Raw genomic sequence first — 21801 nt, forward strand, 5'->3', positions numbered from 1 at the left:
GGACACTGTCGAGCATGTACGGCTTATGACCTAGAAGCACCACGTTGGCTTCCTCAGCAACCCGAGTATTGTTTCCAGCAAGGACTTCCATGGCGTCACCTCGTGCGGCAAATCTTGTCTTCAACCGCGCTTGGGACTCTGGACTCCTCACGCTGGCTAGCACTTTCCTCAGTGGACTTCGCGATGTGCCCGTTGATCGGAACACAGCTTCAAGCACCGCCGTTGCCATTTTTCCTGGTAGGAAGGTAAGCTAGGGATCAGTGGAGAGCAAGCCTCGGGGGACTGACCACATCCAATGATACCCAAGACGATCTCATCATCCTGAAGAGCCATCTTGTCTCGACGCGCTTGTGCAAAGTTTTCAGGCGGATTTGATTAAGCCCTTGTCAAAAAAGACAGCAAAGACCACAATTAGAATGTTGCAAACAAAAGACAAAAAGAAAATCAGCTTGACTGGACCACAAATGAAGATATCTGACAGAAAATGTAGCAGTGAATGTAGAGTAAGGAGAACTCGGTTGGTTCTTCCGACCGTGGAAAACTCCGATGTTCGATAAGCAGAATATGTGGGGCGGACGCTGTACGCCGGCCGGATGCTCTTCCGTCCACTTTCCAACTTGGTCTGCTGCAGGACCTTCCAGATGCAATTGTGTCGGTGTCAATCGTAGGCTCGCCAGGTCTCCAAGACCTCAGCTTGACTTCTCGAAATGTGTGAATGCGCGGGGAGAGGCAGCGTAGACCACGGCATGCGCGCGTACGTCGTATCGTGCTCTTGACAGCAGTGGCATCTTGTAGACACCCCCTCTGTTCATGTATGGGCTGGGGCGCCTTCGGCATATTGAACGCTTGGTCTGGTAAACCTAGAGCCGCGGCACATTGTTGACGATGCGTCAGAGCTCGAAATATTGACCCTCATCAGTGAATCCTTTGATGAAAACGACCTTGAGCTGACGGACTCGCCTGTAGCCCTTTAACATGTGCATCCGAAAAGGCTTGGCTAGGCAATTAAGTAATATCGGAATAGGAGCCGGTTCGTTGCGGCTGTTAATGTCCAGGTTAATGCACGGGTCCCTTGGTGATAATGGTCGACGGAACAGATGGAGGCATTTTTATGGACTTTAAGCTCCTAAACTGACTTTGATTTGGCACAGCGTCAAGTAAGACGACGGTTTCGGCCATAAAACCATCTTCCGAAACTGGAAGATAAGTAGCAGGAAGAACAACGAAGAGACGAGTAGTGATGAGTTGCTGGTGAAAATACGCGAACAAAAAAAGATCTAACTTATGAGAGTGGTTTCTTACAGTACCTTTACTACTTCTTCTATTGCCTACGGCCTAGGAGATGTAAAAGAATCAAGCGAATGACAAAAGCAGAAGCTTTTGGTAGTGTTATATAATGTCGTTGTAGATACCTAGTACAGCATCCTTCAAGATTTCCAGCGATTTTGAGCCACCAATGTTTTTGCGCCAACCATTTCCCCATGCCTTGAGACCTAACCGTATCTCATTCCACCGATGCTGCTTGTGGTCGGTACATCTCTCTTTTTGGCTGTGGTTGGCGCGATAGTTGAGCAGGCTGCGATAGCACCTTCAGCTGAGACAAAGCAGAGCTGGGGGGGATCCTGGCAACAATCAGTGTACCCGTTACAGACTCCCCCGAATGGGACACAGGTACTGGTCGTGGCCTGTTCGAACTCAGATTCAGACCCATCACAATGTTCACGGATTACTCACTGTGCTGGTTGTGGTTGTGGTTGTAGTTGTAGTTGTAGTTGTGGTGGTGGTTGTAGTTGTAGTCGGAGTTATCTAAAAGCGTGCCCTTAGTTATGGCACTTTCACGGCTCCGAGAATTCAACTTACGGTCTTTGTGCTGGCCGTTTGAATGCAGGAACAGAATTTCGACAAAGCAGCACCGGCTTCAGACGATAAAACAGACCATTGCGAAGCCTTAGCATCCTGGGTAGTCGTCGTGCTTCTTGTAGTGGTGAGAGTTGTCGATGGGGGCTTCGTCGTGGTGGTGGTCGAATGTTTGGTCGTCGTCGTGGACGATGGTCGAGTATTTCCACGTTTGACTTTGACCGTGACTGTAGAGACTGGCAAAGGATATTTTGCGCTACAGAATGATTGCGCTGGGGGATAGCCTTCCAGTAGCGGCACGGCGATGGCATAGATCCCGCTGGTGCAAACTCCAGCTTCAGCAACAGCAGCCACACCGAGCAAAACCAAAAGAGAAAGTAGTTTCATATTTCCCGCTGGGGCTGTGACTCGAGTAGATATAGGAGTCTGGGATCTGGTGAGACGCAATGCAGGAGTTGGGTTGGAAACTGCTACTCGTAACAGGATGAGCCTGTTTCCCGAAATTTATGATCGAGTCTTTCGTAGGTACTTGGGGAGGTTGCATGGACTTGTACACTGAATCTATACAAGGGCTGGGACGTCTTTTATAGATTCGAAGGTTATAACCAAATGATTGAAGGTATCGAGCACATCTGGCCCTTTGAGGTCTGACAGAATAGGGTGGAAACTGGTGATCTCTACGGTCTAGAACCCCAATTCTGAGACGGTGCTAAATGGATAGGCAAGGCTACAGCCATAATTGGCAGGTGTCGAACCCAAAGCTGCCCATACTGGAGTCGTCAAAAGTATATCTGGTATGGCATTGGGAAAGCGTTGAATCTAGCTCTATTTAGGCTTTGTGTACCTGTGACGTCCCTGAAGCTTAGCAAATTTACTTAGCTTCGCGCATATCTTTTCAACTTCTAGCTAATAATTGGGTCTCCAGGTGGCTGGCTGACGGTTCGGCCTTTCTGCTCAGCTCGCCTAGGAGGCGAGTGTTCTCGACTTTGCACGACCCAATCGAGTCTGTACCAGGGACTACAGCTGGAAATGTTTATGAGAACACGCATCCCACATGGACAAATGCGGCCTAATTTCTAAGCCAGGGTGGCTCCAGGTCGAATCAGTGGCCTAGGCGGCTCGAAGACACTGCGGCATGGACATCTCTGGGGGTGCGAGAGCGAGGTTGCCCTGTACAACGAATAGTTCGCAGCGAGCCACAGCGAAAGCCACCGTTAGATCGAGTAGATTCGGTAATAGACACTCTTGTACCGGGGTCTGTCTGCACAGGTTAACGAGGAACTGATTGGCGCGGCATAATCCAGAATCAATACAGTAGTAGGCTTGCAGACCTGTCTCGGAATTGCGACATTAGAGGCCCTCTGATAAAATATCCAGAGAGAGAGTCGAGACGGCTCAATGACTGGCGGGGCGCCGTATAAATCCACAAGGGAATTCGCACTAGACAAGCATCTTTCTGGAGAGTAACTCGTTGTCGCTTTGTGAGAAGGTAGCTATGCTTGAGGACGAGCAAGGTCAGCATAACCACGGGGAAGCGTGTCTTGTTCAGGTCACGGTTGAGACTATTGTTGCTGAATTATACTCAGTGTGTCTAGATCAAGTTTCATGTATTGAGAAGATTGCAGACGGATAAATGTCTTCCACCATAGGAGGGTAAAATGAGAGACGGTGTTGATATGGTCACTCTGGGTTTTGTGAGTTCGATTCGGCGGCGATCTAATCTCCCGGAGACGCTGAAGTCTGCCTGTGTTAGTCGACAGAGTGCGTTGTTAGGCCTGACAACTACGATCTACACCTGCTACATAACCTCTGTCTGACACTACACACATTTTACCTCCGACATACCTCTTACGCCCCTCTTACGACAGCACCACCATCGTCATTCAGCGCCTAAACACCAAGAGTTGATATTTTGCGCTTATTATCCCAGATAACCCTTGCGATCGGTGCTGACATGATGATCCTTGTTCTTGGTATTCTTAAAGACCTGGGACTACCGAAACAACTCAACCGTGTCACCACGATCGCCGAGTCGAGGCCATCCATCCTTCCAGTGCAGGCCAGCCGTGGTCCACACCGACTTGATAGTCCGCAGAATGGGCCTTGAATATCTTCCTGGGAGGCTAAGTGAGTGTGGCACCATCTGCTGATATCTTCGGCTTTCTTATTGATTAGTAACGAGGGAACTCCATAGTGAGATGCCCACTCAGATGAGATAATAGCCAAATTCATTCCCAACTCTGGGAATGGATGGATATTGGTAGATAGACTCGACGAAGACCATGATATCGCAAGCTCATGCGCCTGTCTCTACCGGAGAATATCTCCAAGGGGGTTTGAACAGCTCGAGATATGTAGAGTTCAACCATTCGCTTTGCATTTATTTGCACCAAATCGCCATTAGCCCTGACTCTGCCAAGTCCAATATCCAGCTATCTTTCCTAAGGTTAGCATGATTGTCTTCTGGAGGTACCTTCGATCGAAGTTCTCAGACCTTGGGAGTTGCTGGCCTTAATTTCTGTCTTCAGCGTCTGACTCCGTCCGCTCGGGTTCGGTTCCTATGGGATGATAGTTAGATTGGACATATACCAAAGAAGGTGTTTTGCCATTTCGCTGACCGGCTTCGCAAGAGATCGATATGTTCAATCAAAGAACTGACGTGGCTATCTTTGCTACCGGAACGGTGAGGGGATTCCTCGAGCGTAGTGGTCTTTGGCGAAGTGGGTGTAACACTGTCTTGAGAGCCCGGGACTGGGGAGATTTTGTTCTCCTCGCAAAATCCTGGCCAGCAGGGAAACAGGATAGAGAGGAAGATGGTCCAGTACGTGAACAACGAATCACAGAAGTGGAAAGATGTTGCGGGAGGCGGAATCCTGCCGCAAACTTGCCAAGGCGAGACATCCTGTTCGACGTCAACTTACCGAGGTTCATCATCGGCGTGCTACGAGTTACAAAAGCTTCCAAACCGTTATCGATACTTACTTGGAGCACCGAGGATTGTCCCATTACCTTCGCCTTTAACTCCTTATTTCTTACTCAGGGGCATTCTGGAAAAACGATAGACTTTTGACGGCCCCAAATTTCATCTTGCATCTCTCCGCTACCTTTAGAACAATGCGTACAGCACAATAGACGGGATTGCTGGTGTCTCGGCAACGATTTCCACAAGCCATCTCATGATCGGGATCAATTCTTCGAAGACCTACGACCGGAGGATCACTTGGCAGGATATTTCCAGCAAGCATGGCATCCAAATTCCACCCCGACTTCGATATTCCCTGGTGCGAGAGCCTCCTGCGCTCCGACATCTCCATTGTCGAAGTACCCTTTCAACACCCATCCCGAAATGACACTCCCTTGAACAAAGGTGTCTCCAACAGTATGTTCAGAAAAACCCTCTATAGCGCCGATGCCATTCGCGCTCAGATAAGTTTCAAGCGGCCTACGACTGAACCCGATTCCATCATTCCTTGGGAATACTGCTATCTCATGTCACTGGGCTCCGGGATCGACGGCAAATCAGGTCGCGCACACGGAGGATTCAATGCTTTAGTCTTGGATCAGATCACAGGCACGGTGGCGTCGATGGTGTCGGGGAGCTTCGCACCGGCGACAGCCACCATGACAGTGGACTATAAAGCGCCGATTGACACGCCAGGGGTTGTACTATGTCGCGCGTGGGCAGTAGAGCGACAGGGAAGGAAAACGTGGGTTAAGGCAAGGATCGAGGACGGCAAGGGTAACCTCCTCGCAGGTGCAAAGTCGCTGTTTGTTGATCCGAGACCGCAGAAAATATAGAATATATACAGTCTGTTTTGGAAAATCTCTGAGGTTGAAAGTATGCTCCGCCGAGCTGATATCACCGAGCACTTCCTCGGATTTCTCGATGTTCTCAAGTTGTTCCTCAGTAGTTGCATCGACACCAATTGAAATTAAAGTGCCTGTCATTTGACTATGTCAGACAAGATAGTTTTTCTCACTAGAATGGCATGCGGAAGGTTACCCGAAGATAATAATTGACCAATGATAACAAATCTGCTCTGGACAACAACAACTGCGATCTGCATTCCGAAACGACTGATCATCTCGTTCATAATTGAGGAGATGAAGACAGCAACTAATGATAAGGCCCTATGTAGGGCAGGGAGCAAAATGACACGTACCTTGCGACGCAGCCACCGCTCGTTGGGATGAGCTCGCCGCCAGTCGACGCCCTTTACCCGCCTACCTACAGGTATTTGTTTGCCTATAACCCAGAATCGGGCAGTTTATTCAGCTTGAGATGCTCTCTTCCCTCAAACGGTACCATGGCTCTTCGGTGCCGTCCTTTCTCACTACTGAAACCAAAGATGCCACCCACTTCTGAACGTCCCTTTTATTCTTCCAGAGCCTAAGCTCGACTGACACTCCTGTCACCATCCTGCGCTCAGCGCGAGAAGGTACTCTCGATTTCCGACTATTGGCCAACTGAGGACATGAAAAGAAAACAAAGAGATATGCACAAGAGTTCGAGATGGCTACATTATGTGACACCGGGAAAACGTGTCTTTGAAGTCATGGAATACCACACCCGTCCCGACTGCCTCAGCCTCGAGTGCTTGTCCTACTTCCCAGAGACCGATATATCATATCACCTTCTGTACGTCTCGTATCCTTGCACTCGCACCAATCAACTCGTCTCTGATATTCCTTGCCCAAGAAGCCGCTGCCCCTTTCCACTCGCGACGGCAGGCGAGCATCCCCTCAGAAGCAATTCTCTGCGTCCACTATCTGCCATCCTCCCGTACAACCACCTGCTCCAAAACTTTTCAATCGCTTTTCAGTCAGTGGCTACACCGTCTCCCCTTCCAAGTACAAGAGCACATCACCCTCACATAGCCGCAAGAAGGTCGCCATAGCTATCGCAAAGCATCTTTTCAAATGGTCGCAAACTTGTCCCTACGAACTATCGACAAGTCTCCGGCGAGAAATGCCGATCACACTGGCTATTCGAACATCAACAGAAGGGTATCATAGCGTGTATAAAGGAGTCATGGAAATCTCATTGTTTGAGATGGAATTCACAACTCCGATTCCAACAGAGAACCCGGATATCATCACCCATCTTTCCCTCATTTGTTTTAGGGGCCGCTCCCTGAGAGCTCTCGAGAGGATGCAGAGGCATAGCGTCTGAATTGATATGCCTAGCTGACAGGGCTCGGAGCCTAAGCAGGCAAGCAAACAGATGACCAGTGAAGTGCAGGTGAGCCCGAAATCGAAGTGAAGCATTAAACTTCGTCTCCCCTCGTGCATGGTTGTCGCTGCAGATTGATTGAATACGTACCTTGGCCTGCTTCCTGAGCCTGCTCTGGATTCATCTACTTGCTTGTCAGATCTAACGCCACGAAGTCGCCGGGAGTCAGATTCTACCTTTACAGGACATGTTCATATCCTGGAACAACCTGGAACACGCTCATCACTGTATCGGCGCTCCTCCCCCCCTTCTCAGACAAGCCTCTTCTGCTGGCACCTTTGCACGTTTTGCATGGTGTACCTATCGAAACATTAGGGTGATTCATGTACGTCGATGGCAAGGCTAGAAACGGAACGTTGATGGGCCTACTCCTACCAGATGTGCCTCCTACGAATTAAGGTATGTTTCCTTCTTTACTCGCCCTCGGATATTAGATGGCAGTCTGGACAAGAACCTACTTCCACAAGGACAGGACAGATAAAGGTATGAAAATTGGTCTTCGTCACCGGAGCCTCACCAGTCCATGAAAATTGATCTTCGCGTTGTCCACTGCGGATGAATAGATTCCTTTTCTCATCATCTTTTCCTGACTCTAATGATAAGGCCATGCAATCTCTGCTTAAGACAAGACATGTGGGTTTGTCTTATGGCAAGTGTGGGATTCTTCCTCGGGGTCAAGAAAGTGATGGTATCCTACTTAATGGCAATTGTAATATGCATACAGCACCAGAACGAGATCCCCACTGTCTACTACCTTTGAATAGTTGGGATCATTATGAGTTCCTGGGGTCAAGTGAAAACGAGCCCCGGGGTAATCTAGTGAAGGGTGCGCGGCAGAGCTGATGCGAGCACTGCCAGGCATAGTCGCAACCCACAATACGACTGTTGCGCGTGTGCTCTTGGCCTTCTGAAATCTCTGTGCAGCTTGAATGACGGCCTCATCTCCCCCAGCAGCCCAAAAGAGAGCGGGATGCCCATCCAAAATCAGGAACTAAAACAGCTTAGGCAATGTGGCTCGGTTGTCGTCTCGTATTCACCACGCATGCCGACGGACAACTTCTGTTTGGTCGAACCCCGGCTGGAAGTACCTGGCATGTGAAGAGCCAGCAACCCTGGAGGAATGAAAAGGTGAAGTTCCTGCGCAAAGTGCCTCATCCTGCTCCATTTTCATCTGCCAATCCCCGTCAACATCTGCCAGGGTCCCCTCTTTGAACGAGGCAAAACAGAGTTTCAGTTGATATCCACCGCCAGCTCTCACCTGGCAGCTGAGCTCGGTGGCCCACCAGCCCCCGCAAAAAGGCTGCAGGAGGGTGTTCAGCTTGCCGACGACCTTGAATGAGGGTGTGATGTAGCGCCACCGTGATCGGGTTGTGTTCACCTGGAAGTGGACCAGGGACAAGAGAAAGATAACACTTACTCCATAGTTGTCACATACAAGGTCGGATTGCCTGCCGTAGCAGTCATAGCTGAAATGGGCCCTCTCTTCGCCGTACTTGAGAAGCTGAATTTGCTGGGCAAAAGAGGTCATCCATGCGATGCCAAGTCGGGTTGCTCCTTTGAATGTCTTCCCCCTGGCATAGACGGTAGGCGAACTCACCACAGAAAGCGGGGTTGTCCAGGGATTGGAGCCTCTGTGCCTGCAAGGGATGCCACCCACCATCTCAACACACCAACCCTCAGGCCCACCAGGTGGTCTGAAAGCTGAATGCCAATCGTCTCGGCCCATGTTCTCGCAGTACCTGCCCCGTGCGATTGGCGTTTGTCTATGCAGAGTAGCCACCAATATCATCAGCGATGAGATTCTACAAACGACTCAGAATGGGCACGATGTTGGGCGAGGAAGTATGATACGAGGGGGGCGGGATGTCAATGCTCCGAAGCAGCGAATGCCTAGAGAAAACTGTAAAACCATGGTTTGGGCTTCTTGCCCAGATATGCACAAGAGTGAGCTCAGGGATGTGGAGGCAATCCGATCGGCGAGTGCCGGATCTCTCTGCTCAAAAGGGACACCTGAGCAAGCTCGCTTTAGACGAGAGGAGTCTACTTATACAATTTGATTGGTTACTCTTGTATTGCAAGCTAGCAGCGAGCTAACCAACCACCAACCCAAAGGCCCCTCCAAAAAAGGAATCACGACTCGACTGTATTCATACGAGTGAAAACCTGTTGAGGGGGTGAAGAGGGGGGGGGGTTTGAGAAAAACTAATCCCGGACCCTTTCCGTCTGCGACTTCATGCAAAGTCCGATGAACGTTGCCAGACGTTGCCGAGTAAGATGCATGCTGCGGCCATCTGGGCGAGTTGTTTAGCGACGGAAATCTGTGTCCCTCCCACATGTCTGGAAGGTTTGCGCCAGGAGGAGACAGTCTTGCACATCCCGGCGCGGTCTAGGCTCTTGACAATCCGCGGAAACCAGGATCGTGAACTAGCACGCCCCGCTAGGCCGAGTGAGGAGGCAAGTAGTGGTGTAGGTGTATTGGCAGAGAGTGACCTATTCGATACAAATAAACTGGCGAATGCGAATCTTAGACCCCCTAGTTTTGCGAAAATTTCCTCTGCCGTGCTTGTCGGTGGCTTCCGTGCGAAACTCTGCTGATTGTTTGTATAATAAATCGCGGTATGAAGAGTGTGAATGTTTTTGATTTTCTGGACCCTGCCGTCAAAGTTAGCTTGCCCAAAAAACCACTGCCAGGCGATCGCCCGCGGTTGGCGATTCCGCAAAAGGTGATCAACAGGAGGATCACCAACAACAGACACTCTGTTGGGCAATATCATTACAGCGGAGATGAAAACGAAACGGTGCCGACTCGCGGAAGAGCTTCTGCCAGCAAATTTTTGAGCGCGGGCAGAGCGCGCATGCCGGCACAGGTGCTGAAATACAGCTATACTATGCACAGATGCGCATCATGCGCGGCATGTGAGCCAAATGTCTTGAACGCTATGGATACCGGCAAAGCAGTCACCCAGTGTCTTTACCATCGGCAGCGCTCGGTTTCTGCAAGCCATGCAAAGACGTCAGGCGATACCTTTATCCCTGAAATGGCTGAGTTGGTTTCTGAGGCTTTGTATTTCGTCGGCCATATGCCGGAAGTTGATCTCGGACTCGTGAATGTAGGTGATTGCATCGTTGATAACATCAGACTTCTTCATGCCACCGGAAGGCTCACTGATGATGGTTCGATCCGAGGCCGCATTTCGCGACTGTTGCAGATACCTGACCTCGCGGAGCGTGTGATAAAGCTCCTTCAACTTGTTATTTACCTTGTCACGGTATCTTCGTTCGATTATCGAGTGGGCTCGTCTTTCGTCACTGGTCTTTTTCCTTTCCCGATTGTTCGTCTTTGAGCCACGCTTTGCCTCCGTTTGTCCACCGGGCTCTGGAGTTGTGCATTCGAGGCGTGTTTGACGGCCCAAAGTCATGTGAATAGGTGTTGTAGCACTGGGGTGATTGTGGTGGTTGGGTTGCTGGGAAAGCCAAATAAAATGGTCCATATCGACCCATTCGGACGGGGAGACTGGCAGAAGAATCCTGTCGCACAGCAGATCGACCCGCGATTTCTGTGGTTCTTGTAGGTGCCAGCCATTTCCCTTGTATGCATGCTCAGAGATCTCGACAGGACCGAGATTCAAATTGGGATCAGGCAGCACAAACAGAGCACCATTTTCGCTCGCTGTGTTCAAGTGTGGCTCATGGTGGGTAGATTTGTAATACCAGCAGCTGCCTGGAAGGCTTTCGTTGTGGTTGGACGACATGAGCTCAAATCGAAGGGGCCAGTATTGGACTATCCAGTTGCACCTATTATCGTATGCTTTGCCAGCGTTAACAGTCTCTGCCGGCAAGAAAGCTCGTGTCGCACTTGTGATATCTTGTGATGTTCACCATCACGGTTCAAGGTCTCCATTTTGAACGCAAGGTATTTGCGACTCACTGCACGGCTTCAACACGTCTTCTTCCTACGTAGTCGGAGTGTTGCTTGCACTATGCAGCATCATCATTGGATCAAATGGTTGGCAGGCCGCGGGGATGGGCAATCAAAGTAAGAAACTCCGGGCGGCTTGCTCGGTGCTGTGGGGAGGATAGAATCCATCCAATTAGTCAAATAATGCATTGAGTGAACTCTATCCGACCTTGTCACCTTGCGTCCTGTGGACCTGCCAACCCTGGCCCTTCGCACTCAGCGGAGACAGAGATTGTGATGTGACAAACCCCCTCAATTTGCGTTCCACAGTTCGTCCGAGCAACAAATCGATGATGATCGTTCCCTGATGGAAAGCGGCACCCCAGTGGCTTACGCTTTCTAAATCAGGTATTTGGTGGGCAATTTGCCATTTGGCATCGACTGAGCTGAACTTCTAAACGCCAATCACTCCCTTCAGAAGCATGATCCATCGAACACAATTTGCTCAAAGCACCAAGATATGCTTAATGTCAGCCGACCTCGAGTTGTCAATAAATCAGAACTCTTCAGCCCATACGAGAATACCTCGCGGAAGAGCGTTTCACGTGCACCAGACTACCAAAATCGCCTCTTGAACTTACACACTGTTGGAATACGCCTGGGGAAACTAAATAGCGTCTTGGTGCCAAGGCGATATGTTCTCTCGATCTGGGAAGGGGGCGGTTCGCTTTGAGATGTTCATGCTTTCGCACCAATGCACAGTTTCGTCGAAGAGATCGTGAGTGGGAAATATGATTTGTCCGCATATTTGAGGACGTCCGTAATTTGGCAGGATTGGTTGCCCAAGGGTTCTCAACCTTGCATGTCATAGGCGGAAATGGAATGGATCCCTGATCCAAAGGCAAATTCTTCAAAACCATGGGTGGCAAACCTCGCACGTCGGCAAGGTGGTGTATACGAGGGAAGCTCGCATCACAGGAGTCCTTTGTATTCGTCCAACAATATCCAATAGCCATCCAAGCTTCCCTGACACGCAATCACATGGTCATTACGTACATATCTGTGCGGTAAGTGGCCCGTGTATGAGAAGTTGAGGTCGGAGAACGCCAGCTCGCACAGACAGCCCCGTATATTCGAGACCTCTCTCACGCCGAACGGATTACCATGGAATCATAATCCGCTCCGCTGCGCCACCTTCGGACTTCCATGTGACAGTTCAAACACTACGATAGTGATGTCAAGCCGTTGCCCTGCAGTTTCGCCCGGAAGAGGTTTTCAACAGAGCTATCAAGCAAGGGCAGAATGATCGATAGACGGTAAATGGGGCCGAAAGAGGAGAGATTCGCGGAAACCCCGCTCTAGACAATGCGCCACCAAAATAGACGCCTAGCTAGAACGATGCTGTCACTAGAGTACGCAACCGATTTTCGGCTGTACCTTGCTTTCCTGTTATTGTCAGGCCATTTGCATATCCCCCGGCTAGCGAAGGTGAATCAGCGGGCAGGTATAGGCGTCCACGGCCCAAAGGCGCCTCGAGATACAGAGCACTGGCCAATGGCCCCCATGTCACGTCACCACAGGAACTCTAATGGAGGGCAATGTGGGAACCGCTACCGCTGATGCAGTTGGTCGACTTAACCGAATCACCAAGCCAGAAGAGGGTTGGCATGACATGCATCACGCAATTTTAACTTTGACATGGCGCTGGGCGCTCGCTTGGACAAGACTCCTCTGGATCCACGGAATTGCAGAGGTACCTTTTCCAAGATGGCCGATGATCATAACTACTTCAATACAGGACGTATGGGTCCATGTTATATGGGGATATCATGCTGGACACTTGTCTTCCAGATATCAGTGGATGCAATAAGTTCATTCAGCCCGGGCATTCTCCATTTCTTCTCAAGTAGCATCACGTATCTCGGGCTAGGCATAAGGCAAAGGACGGGAGTTGGCAGTCGCCGTCTGTAACAGATTGGTGTGAAGCTCGGATAATTACGAGCAAGCAGAGTGTCCTCCTCTTCTTATCCTCGTAGAGATTGGAGGCTCAACCCCTCCCACACCTGGTCTAGACCTCTCAAGGTGGCGTGCGCCCTTGTTGATAATGTTCTACTTATCACCGCCCGCTGTGTCTTCTGTTGCTCAACTCTGAAATTCATCTTCAAGTTCCCCACCTTTTGCTTGTTCCTTCAATTCCGTCTTCCCAAGTTCTGACCGTTCAAGATGAATGGCAAGTCCAGGCTCTCTTATTCACCGGGGTACATGAAACAGTCGCAGACGTCCCCGAATCGTGTGCTTAAAGCATGTGATAGGTGCCGATTGAAGAAGACCAAGGTTAGACGATATCGACCATTGCAGACTCTACCAGAGCTGATATCTGAGCCAGTGTGATGGCAAAAGGCCCTGCAGCCGCTGTGAAGCCGAAGACACGGTTTGCTCGTTTGCGATGCCAAAGAAGTTTCGCAACGTTGTACATCCAAAAGGGTTTGTCATCTGTAAAATAACCGAGAACCAGACTGACGGGTTGCTAGCTCAGTGGAAATGCTGTTACAGCAGCAGGAATGGCTCGTGTCCGGCCTTCTTGAGCTGTACCGGCGTACTCAACTCGGCTGCGGATCTTCAAGCGACTCACCTCCCGACGGCAAGGCTGGTCTTCCTTCAGTGCATCACATTCTGGAGCAGTTGGGGGTCTTGGAAGAGAATCATCATTGCTCTCCCCCAGACCCGGGAATAGTAGCGAGCTTGAGACAGCATATATGCGAAAATTCTGACGAGATGTACGAGGCGACACTTTATTCCCCCAAGAATGATCCCGGTGATAGTCAAATTGTGACGTTTGACAACCTTGAAGATGGATCGTGCTATCATACTTTTGCACCTCCACCCACCGATAGGATTTTGTTTCCGCCCCGTGGCGATCAGTACGCTACATTCTTCGAACTCCACCATGCCACGCCGAAAGTCCAACTGACGCCATCAAGCCAACATTCTGACACGGCATTCCTATGGGATTACGATTCTACCATGAGGCTTGATGAGCCCGCTGGGGAATTGCTATCTGCCGAGGCGACGGTGGCGTTTGGCATTTCTCAGCCGCCCGCGATCTATGGTAGAGGCACTGTCATCCCTACAGATACCTTCCACCAGCAACACTCGAGATCTCCCTCAGATCAGAACATGCTCATACCGGCCAGCACAGAGTCGATTCAACACGGCTTTGGATCGATCGCCATTCCCACCACAAATGCTGTGGATCAGCGGAATAGGTAGAGTCATGTACCGAGATAGCGAAAACTACAAGTTACACCATTAACGCGACTTGTAATTATGGTAATGTGGTGTGACCAGGCGTTCAAATCTAGGGTGCAAGTTCGTGTATGAAAATTTACAAACTCCCTGTCAGAAAGAATCGCGTTTCAGTAGAATCTGCTCTGGAAAGGAGACGAAAACCTGCAAGCAGAAATGAAGACGTGCAGCAAAAGCGCCAACGGCTAACTATTTTAGTACTGATTTCAAAAGACTAGGACATATAGATTTTCCTATCTGATTCAGCTGCAACATGCATTGTTTGAATGCTCAAGTTATCAGCAACCAGCAACCAGCAACATAATCCCCGCAACTGAATCAGTATTATGCCAGCGACGTGGTAGGATCGAAGCTAGACTTGAGAGCAACAAGTAGGGAGCAATACTCTCGGTTCCGTCTGCTCTCAGACTTCCGTTGTTCTGTCCCAGGATTACCAAATGGACGGAAAATCTCAGTTAGGACCGGCACACTGGAGCACTTACCGGACTTCGGGCCTGACCACCTCTTCTTTATGAACATGGCGATCTCTTGTGCACACGTACAGACCCTGCTCAACCGTTAGAACATCCTCTTCTGGAAGACAACACCATTCACCTACGCAGAGGCCACTCCCAAGGAAGAGGAAAGCTGATATGAAGATAAAGGCGTTGCTTGTCCTCCAAGTTGCACAATTGGCGGTGCCAATGAGGGCTCTGTTTGCACTGGTGATGGGAACCACGCGATACCAGTGTCCCCAGTAGTAGCCCCAGCTACTCCAGTACCACCTGGAATTACATCCTCCCGATGATGTGAGCTGTCGAGATGTGTTAATCCTATGTACACCAGGTGACAGACGGTGGGTTCTATAGAAGAGACTCACATCAACCAATAATCCAAAGGCGACGATCCAGCATATAAACAGGGCAAAGTCCAAGGGCCACGCCCAGAAAGAGTATTTCAGTGGAGGCATGAAGATGAGGGCGGCAAGGATGCTGATGCCGGCAATAACTTGCGCATATATGATTCGGCCATTGGCGTGAGCGTTCGCATCGTCAAGTAGATGTAGGTAGTAGCCAAGTATACCGGCTACAATTGCAGCGCTGATGACCTCGCCAATGCGAAGACAAAATGAAGCGACCTGGGATCCTGCACCCATGATGTAGCATTCAGGATGTGATATAGTCTTCTTTGGGAACGAAATGGGAGCCCTTCCTCACTTCCGAGGGTTTAAAAGAAGTAGGAAAACTGAACCTCGAGAAGATTTCGAGGCGCAAGGGAAGTTGGTTGATTCTTTCTTCTTCTCTGCGGGAAGTGCAAGGAGAGGTATCTTATACCAAGATCGTTCTCAACTCCCACAACCCCGCGTTCCCTGGGATATCCGGGAGCCAGGATCACATGTATCGATGGGATACGGGAGACAAGAGGCCAGATGCACTGTGTTATCAACACGACTTCTCGCCCGCTCCAGTCCGAGCCGGGTGGAAGTCAAAATATTCTACCTTTCTAAAGCCTTGCAGCCTATCAGAGAACAGGCCGAAGAAGTCATGCGAACCACGCACTCCAAAAGAGTTCTCATAACGCACACACCCCCGCCTTGCTCCGGTGAGCGACGCTCAGATCCAGGGGTGGCCATAAGAGGCGGTTCTGGGACGTGGAGTGACTGTAAGCGAGTAGGAGGCTCCACATTTCTATTGCGGGCGGTGAAACGCTTTAGGACAATTCGCCTCCACGCGATGATGCAAAAGCACTAGAAGCCGCTGTTGAGACGACGATCGCTGCATGTGCATCTGTCGCTTCTATAATGCTCCTTGATGGCGCCGATCAGTCTCCTACGCTATGGGATTCATATAAGAAGAGGCGATATCGGAGCAGATTCGTCTAGCACGGATTCAGCGGGAGACCCTCCAGCAGATCTTACTCGCGCAGGCAACTTAGCGCCGGTATATGTCAGTGCAGCATTGGTTATATTGCTCTTAGCGATCGGGTAAGCTCAGTGATAAATACCTACCGTCACAAGTCTATGATGCATCAAACAGTTCAAGGCTTGGTGGTGGTACTTCCACGTCGCTCGTTGAATTCGGGGCTGATGGCGTTCAGGGCAAAAGAGTATTTCAGAAGCAGAAAGGAAAAGCGACTGCAAGTCCACATATCTACGAAGAGGAGACAATGGGAAGAAGAGTTTCTCGCTACACTTCCTTGTGTCACAAGTCTTAGAGAGTATTGGGAATCCGGGGGCCTAGCTAGCCATCTTCTTGCAAAACCCGACTGCTCAACAATCCCGGAAGAAGAAACAATCTGGTAAGTCGCCCTTAGGCCAGACGTTATGAGGATGTGTATCTCCAGGTTGCTCATGCTAGGAACATATCCGCAGCCCCTTTTGTCTCGAGACAATCCAGTTGGAAGATCCTATAAGGAGGCTGCCTCAATGCAGGCATTTCTTTCACCAGCACTGCTGCGACGAGTGGATTCGACGGAAACTGCAGGCTCAAGAGGATCCCAGGTTTGGAGTGACAGCGCTCGGCCAATTGGGACTGCCGTTCAACCGAATTCCACTTTCCTGTCCGGTCTGTCGTACAAGGATTGATTCATTCTTGAGCTACAGTCTGGCAAAGCCAGAAGCTGCACATATATGCACCTAGTGCGCTCACACTGAGATGCAATTCTGGTATACTATACTCCTACATTGGATAGCTTTCGCTGAAGCCACCTTCAAACTTAACCATGTCTATGTTGGCCTTCTTTCGTCGCTCCAAGAGCTGCATTTTCATCAGGCTCGCTGTGAAACAAATCTCCGTGCTTCCCACAAGGAGAGCATCTGATGAGTAGCTTCATTGACGGGTATCTGGCGTGCAATATTGACATTCGCCTCCTAATTGTCCAAGCTCAAGTCTACGGGAAACCTGGTGACGGCGGTTCCGAGATGCTGCGGGGATAATGTCCTGATTGAGACTCCCAAGTACTCTCTCTCTCTCTTGGCTATAAACGCGGATTCGGCGTCTTCCTATGAGACTTTGAGGCTGAAGAATGTCTTTGAATTGTGGGGTCATAAAAATCCAGTCGGCCAGTCGCGGGTGCTCAGCGGCTAGCATTCCCCACAATCAAGCACATTCCGAGGTAGACCGAGCTGAGCTCAAACTCAATAGATCAATATCCGCGGGTCCTGTCAGCAGTCCTCACTGAGAATTTTGCGTTGTAGTCAAGGTTCAACTGACTATTGTACTGGGATTTTCCTAGAAGCATATTCCTTCAATAACGCCACATCGGAAATATAAGGGGAAAAGGAGAAGGAGGCAGAGTAGGGGGCTTCACCTTTGGAGTCTACATATGTCGCTTTTCTGCAATAATTCTGTTTTACAATACTCTCTCAACTTTTCCGTCCTCGTCACATCACCATGGGGTTCAAATCTCGTTTCGGCACCCATGATGCTAATGTAGCTATGGGGTTCCTGCGCGACAGCCACAGAAATCATACCACCGCCTTCTTGTCGGAGCTCGCAGGGACCTTTCTCTTCCTCTTTTTCTCTTTTGCCATTGCCCAGGTGGCGCATACCCCACCACCTTCTGATGCGGACTCACCACCAAACCTCTTGGTCATTTTCTTCATTGCGCTTGGGTTCGGCTGTTCTGTGGCCGTGAACGTGTGGCTGTTCTACAGAGTCAGTGGTGGCATGTTCAATCCAGCGGTAGGTCCGCGTGCTCGAGCGAACAGTTCCAACAGCCATGACTAACTCACCAGGTCACTTTGACACTTTGGCTCATTCGCGCCGTGCCTACTTCACGCTGCGTGGTGGTCTTTCCGGCTCAAATTATCGGCGGCATTGCTGCAGCTGGTGCTGTGTCTGCGACGTTGCCCGGGCCGATGGCGGTGAACGTGAGGCTGGGAGGAGACACGACCGTTGCTCGAGGGTTGTTTATCGAGATGTTTGCAACGACTCAACTCAACTTTGCCGTCATTATGCTAGCCGCGGTCAAACACAAGGCAACTTACCTCGCACCCATCGGCATCGGCATAGCTCTCTTCATCGGCCATCTCTTCAGTGAGTGCCATCTGATGCTCCGATAAGTGAGCAAATGACCCCCAGTGCCGCTAATTTCGCCTAGGCATTTACTACACCGGTGCAGGCATCAACCCTGCTCGAGCATTCGGCCCAGACGTTATCACCCATAGCTTTCCGGGCTACCACTGGATCTACTGGGTTGGTCCGTTCCTTGGCTCCTTACTCTCGGCAGTTTTCTTTTTCCTTCTCGAAGTTCTCAACTGGAAAACGGCCAACCCTGGCCAAGACTACGACGACTTGGAGACTCAGGCCATCACCCCGTCCAAAACGACCTCCCGGCCCAACGTGGCGCTGACTGAGCTGTAGGGTGCTCAGAGACTGTTGGCTCTCATGCGGACGCAGCCAATGATATGTTCGGGCGGTGTGCTGAAGGATGAAACTGAGTTCAAAAAGTGCCATAGTGACACATATACCCGGGGAGAGGCGGATAGATTACGTTCGGCAAGAAAAGGAAAGACAAAAGTACTCAATATTTTAGTGAACACCACAACGATAAGGCTCGAAATGAGGGATGGGAAGCACCTACTACTGGAGGTGGCATCTGTAACACTCACTGATATATGGCTTAAATGGTTAGACAAATATTTTGGATCTTCTTCTGCCACCTCGATTCTTAGCAGGCTTTATATTTTGAGCCGAGCATTTCTTGATTCACGTCAAGAGCTGGATTGGAACAGAGTAAGGAAGTATTCGTAAGGAGGCTTAGCCTTGGATACATCATGCCAGGAATTCCAGCCTGAGTTATGCAGCCCAAAAATTCTTTGGCACTGTTCTTTTGTGCCTTTTCCATTGTTCTCGGTTCCTTGTTGGCTCAAAGCGTTATGGCGTTACAATATTGAATGCAGGCGTGGGCGTCGCCAAGACTGAACCAAGCTCGCGCATGACTTGCGCAGAGTCATCGCTCTTCAATCCAGGAGGGATGCGACGAAATACGAACTCCAGCAACTGTTCCTTGTTCAGCGTGACCTCTCCGTCCGCCGATTCTCTTGTACATCCTTCGTACGGTAACTTTCTGTGGACGAGCACGCCGTTGCTGAGAATGAGGCGGCGCTCTTGGCTTTCGTCTTCAATGCGCAGGTCAACTGTCAAGACTTCTGCCTGTGCCTTTGGGCCGTCAACTTGAACGGCGAGCGAGGTTAGCAGTTGATCGACCGTCAATGCCTCTGGCAATCTGTTGTGTGACGAGAACTGTGATGGCAAAGGCGGATTTTGCAGCTCCTTGGCCGCCATCAGGAAACTGTTCCGCCATGTCGCATTCTCCGCCCCGTAAGCAAGGTGATTGTAGACGGACGCCAAACATTCTTTTGCCTCCTTGTGATCTGGATCCGCAAACACCGCGTGATTAAGTAGGGTTGCGGCAAATCGGTAGTCACCTTCGGCCTCTGTAAGGTTCCGAGCCTGCTTGACGACGTTATCGATGCCGCCCATGCAAGCCACATATCGGCGCGCAGCTGCCGCGGGAGGGTGTTCGTATAGATGGCTGGGATTTCCATCGTACCATCCCATGTGGCGTTGGTAAATCGCTTTGACGTTGTGGCTTATCGACCCGTAAAACCCCTGTGCGTGGCCCGCGTCTCTCAGACTAGGCGGCAGCTCGAATTGCTCAGCGATCTCCGCGCCCGTCAGTCCACAGTTCATCATCCTTATGGTTTGGTCGTGCATGTATCCATACAGATCTCTCTGCTCCGACAGAAACCGAGCAATGTCAGTCTGACCCCATGTAGGCCAATGGTGCGATGCAAACACCACGTCAGACTGTTGAGCAAAGAGGACAATGGCCTCGTCGATATACTTAGACCAGGCCTGTGCATCTCGCACGACTGCCCCTCGGAGAGTAAGAATATTGTGAAGAGTGTGAGTGGCATTCTCGGCCATACACAATGCACGGGACGCAGGGAGATAGAAATTCATTTCGGCCGGTGCCTCCGTGCCCGGTGTGAGTTGGAAGATAAACACAACTCCATCTATCGTCTCTTTCTGGCCTGTTGCAGTCACATATTGAGTCGGTGCGACGAGCGAGGAGGTTCCGATAACTGGTTGAATACCGAGTCCACATCCAAGTTTCCCTCGTGGTCCTGCTTCTAAGCCGTCGCCGTACATGTAGACGGCCCGTCGGGACATTGCTGGCCCCGCCATGACATTCTCTTCCACAGCATGCTCCATGAAGCCGGCGGGCGCAAGAATGGGGATCTCTGGCCGCTCATCTTCCAGGACACCTCGCGCTCCTCCAAAATGATCCGCATGAGGGTGAGTGTAGATCAGCCCGGTCACGGCTCGTGGTCCGCGCTGCTCTCGATAAGTCTGCAGGGCGGCTTTCGCACATTCAACGGAGGTGAGGGGATCGATGACTACTACGCCTCGTTCACCTTCGATCAAGGTCATGTTGGAGACGTCCAGACCCCTGATCTGGTAGATACCTTCGCTGACTTTGAAAATGCCCTGAAGGCCGCACAACTGGGCCTGCTTCCAGAGTTTGGGGTTTGCCGTGGAGGGACAGTTCGTCTCCGAGAGAAAATCGTAGTCAGCGGATTTCCAGATCACTTTACCGTCAGGTCCACGTATATCGCTGAAGCTGAAAGGAGCGATAAGCCCTCTATGAGCGTCATCGACAGAGTCATCCATTGCTTGTATAATGGGTCCGTTGGGATAGAAATTTCGGCACTAGTTGGAACACCAGGTCTGGTAATGATTTGGCAGCGTGTCTGATATGTTTTCAGACAATATGTTCTTAAAAATGAACGCGCGAAGAGAAAGTGGAAAAGATCTACCGAGATAGGACTTTTTTGGCATTCTTCCGCAATATAGTATCACCTGGGCCGTAAGCTATAAATGTCATAGGGCCAGCGATTGTTTTCACAGCCGTACTTTTGCGTGGATGCTATTCTGGAGAAGCCATGTATGTTTCCATCGCCGTTGCGTAAGGTCTCTATCCATTACTCTCCTGGATAACCCCTGGAGTGACCAGATATCGCGGGAGATTATCTTTAAACTTCGGCTGTCATCAGGGGTTCATCGTAAGGTTAAACACTATCCGGCGGACATCCGGCGGATCTAGTTTTCCCGCTTTCTGAAAAAAGGCTTCTGAAGGGATCGTTTACTATCGAGATGGGACAAATCAGCATCCCCATTTTGATCCTAATTTGATATTCGAAGTCGCGAGATTACACAAGATCCCCATCCTTGATAAAACTACCCCTTGATTCACCTTGGTGTATGTGATTTATCAAATGTGAAGTCGAAAGGAGCATAGATCCGTGTTGGTCTTCGCAATGTCCACCAGAGATTCACTCCCGACCATACATCGCTTTATTACCACACACTCAACCTCGGGCGAGTCTCTGCTCGACACCACCATTCCGTCCGAAGCTCTTTGGCGCGGCGCCCCAGAAGCGTCATTCTTCCTCGCCTACACCACCAAAACCTTCCCCGTCGTCCTTAAAGGCGACGCAGACCTCGACGACTACACCAAT

General features: G+C 50.4%; 7 protein-coding genes across 8 annotated transcripts; 4 read left to right on the forward strand and 3 right to left on the reverse strand.

Moving 5' to 3' along the window:
* Nucleotides 1-4829: 4829 nt before the first annotated feature.
* Nucleotides 4830-5655, forward strand: PV07_09631 (uncharacterized protein; the record flags this gene model as incomplete). The annotated part of the gene is made up of 1 exon (XM_016396904.1): nucleotides 4830-5655. Exon 1 carries the CDS (start codon nucleotides 5101-5103, stop codon nucleotides 5653-5655), a length of 555 nt encoding a protein of 184 aa, XP_016246760.1. The 5' UTR covers nucleotides 4830-5100.
* A 427-nt stretch (nucleotides 5656-6082) lies between these two features.
* Nucleotides 6083-7079, forward strand: PV07_09632 (uncharacterized protein). Its single transcript, XM_016396905.1, has one exon. It carries the CDS (start codon nucleotides 6333-6335, stop codon nucleotides 6753-6755), a length of 423 nt encoding a protein of 140 aa, XP_016246761.1. The 5' UTR covers nucleotides 6083-6332; the 3' UTR covers nucleotides 6756-7079.
* A 3001-nt stretch (nucleotides 7080-10080) lies between these two features.
* On the reverse strand, nucleotides 10081-10842 carry PV07_09633 (uncharacterized protein; the record flags this gene model as incomplete). The annotated part of the gene is made up of 1 exon (XM_016396906.1): nucleotides 10081-10842. The coding sequence occupies one exon, from the start codon at nucleotides 10840-10842 to the stop codon at nucleotides 10105-10107; it is 738 nt and encodes a 245-aa protein (XP_016246762.1). The 3' UTR covers nucleotides 10081-10104.
* A 2300-nt stretch (nucleotides 10843-13142) lies between these two features.
* PV07_09634 (uncharacterized protein) lies at nucleotides 13143-14304 on the forward strand. Its single transcript, XM_016396907.1, has 3 exons — nucleotides 13143-13322; nucleotides 13375-13472; nucleotides 13520-14304. The coding sequence occupies exons 1-3, from the start codon at nucleotides 13212-13214 to the stop codon at nucleotides 14256-14258; spliced, it is 948 nt and encodes a 315-aa protein (XP_016246763.1). The 5' UTR covers nucleotides 13143-13211; the 3' UTR covers nucleotides 14259-14304.
* Nucleotides 14305-14772: 468 nt separating this feature from the next.
* On the reverse strand, nucleotides 14773-15429 carry PV07_09635 (uncharacterized protein; the record flags this gene model as incomplete). The annotated part of the gene is made up of 3 exons (XM_016396908.1): nucleotides 14773-14841; nucleotides 14893-15087; nucleotides 15154-15429. The coding sequence occupies 3 exons, from the start codon at nucleotides 15427-15429 to the stop codon at nucleotides 14773-14775; spliced, it is 540 nt and encodes a 179-aa protein (XP_016246764.1).
* A 2092-nt stretch (nucleotides 15430-17521) lies between these two features.
* Nucleotides 17522-19015, forward strand: PV07_09636. Of its 2 annotated transcripts, XM_016396909.1 has the most exons (3): nucleotides 17522-17956; nucleotides 18010-18310; nucleotides 18375-19015. In XM_016396909.1, exons 1-3 carry the CDS (start codon nucleotides 17666-17668, stop codon nucleotides 18635-18637), a joined length of 855 nt encoding a protein of 284 aa, XP_016246765.1. In that variant the 5' UTR covers nucleotides 17522-17665; the 3' UTR covers nucleotides 18638-19015. The 2 variants fall into 2 exon arrangements, with proteins under 2 accessions (XP_016246765.1, XP_016246766.1); XM_016396910.1 differs by having other exon boundaries at nucleotides 18010-19015.
* Nucleotides 19016-19150: 135 nt separating this feature from the next.
* On the reverse strand, nucleotides 19151-20953 carry PV07_09637 (uncharacterized protein; the record flags this gene model as incomplete). The annotated part of the gene is made up of 1 exon (XM_016396911.1): nucleotides 19151-20953. One exon carries the CDS (start codon nucleotides 20951-20953, stop codon nucleotides 19151-19153), a length of 1803 nt encoding a protein of 600 aa, XP_016246767.1.
* Between the last annotated feature and the right edge of the window lie 848 nt (nucleotides 20954-21801).

Source organism: Cladophialophora immunda, assembly GCF_000835495.1.
Source record: "Cladophialophora immunda strain CBS 83496 unplaced genomic scaffold supercont1.5, whole genome shotgun sequence".
NCBI classification, from domain to species: Eukaryota; Fungi; Ascomycota; class Eurotiomycetes; order Chaetothyriales; family Herpotrichiellaceae; genus Cladophialophora; species Cladophialophora immunda.

Bases quoted from the DNA above. Each gene is read 5' to 3' on its own strand.
- PV07_09632 (XM_016396905.1), top strand. From the start codon at position 6,333: ATGAAAAGAAAACAAAGAGATATGCACAAGAGTTCGAGATGGCTACAT.
- PV07_09634 (XM_016396907.1), top strand. From the start codon at position 13,212: ATGAATGGCAAGTCCAGGCTCTCTTATTCACCGGGGTACATGAAACAG. The intron at 13,323-13,374 runs GTTAGACGATAT...TATCTGAGCCAG, and splicing joins GCCGATTGAAGAAGACCAAG to TGTGATGGCAAAAGGCCCTG. The intron at 13,473-13,519 runs GTTTGTCATCTG...ACGGGTTGCTAG, and splicing joins AACGTTGTACATCCAAAAGG to CTCAGTGGAAATGCTGTTAC.
- PV07_09636 (XM_016396909.1), top strand. From the start codon at position 17,666: ATGGGGTTCAAATCTCGTTTCGGCACCCATGATGCTAATGTAGCTATG. The intron at 17,957-18,009 runs GTAGGTCCGCGT...CTAACTCACCAG, and splicing joins GTGGCATGTTCAATCCAGCG to GTCACTTTGACACTTTGGCT. The intron at 18,311-18,374 runs GTGAGTGCCATC...AATTTCGCCTAG, and splicing joins CTTCATCGGCCATCTCTTCA to GCATTTACTACACCGGTGCA.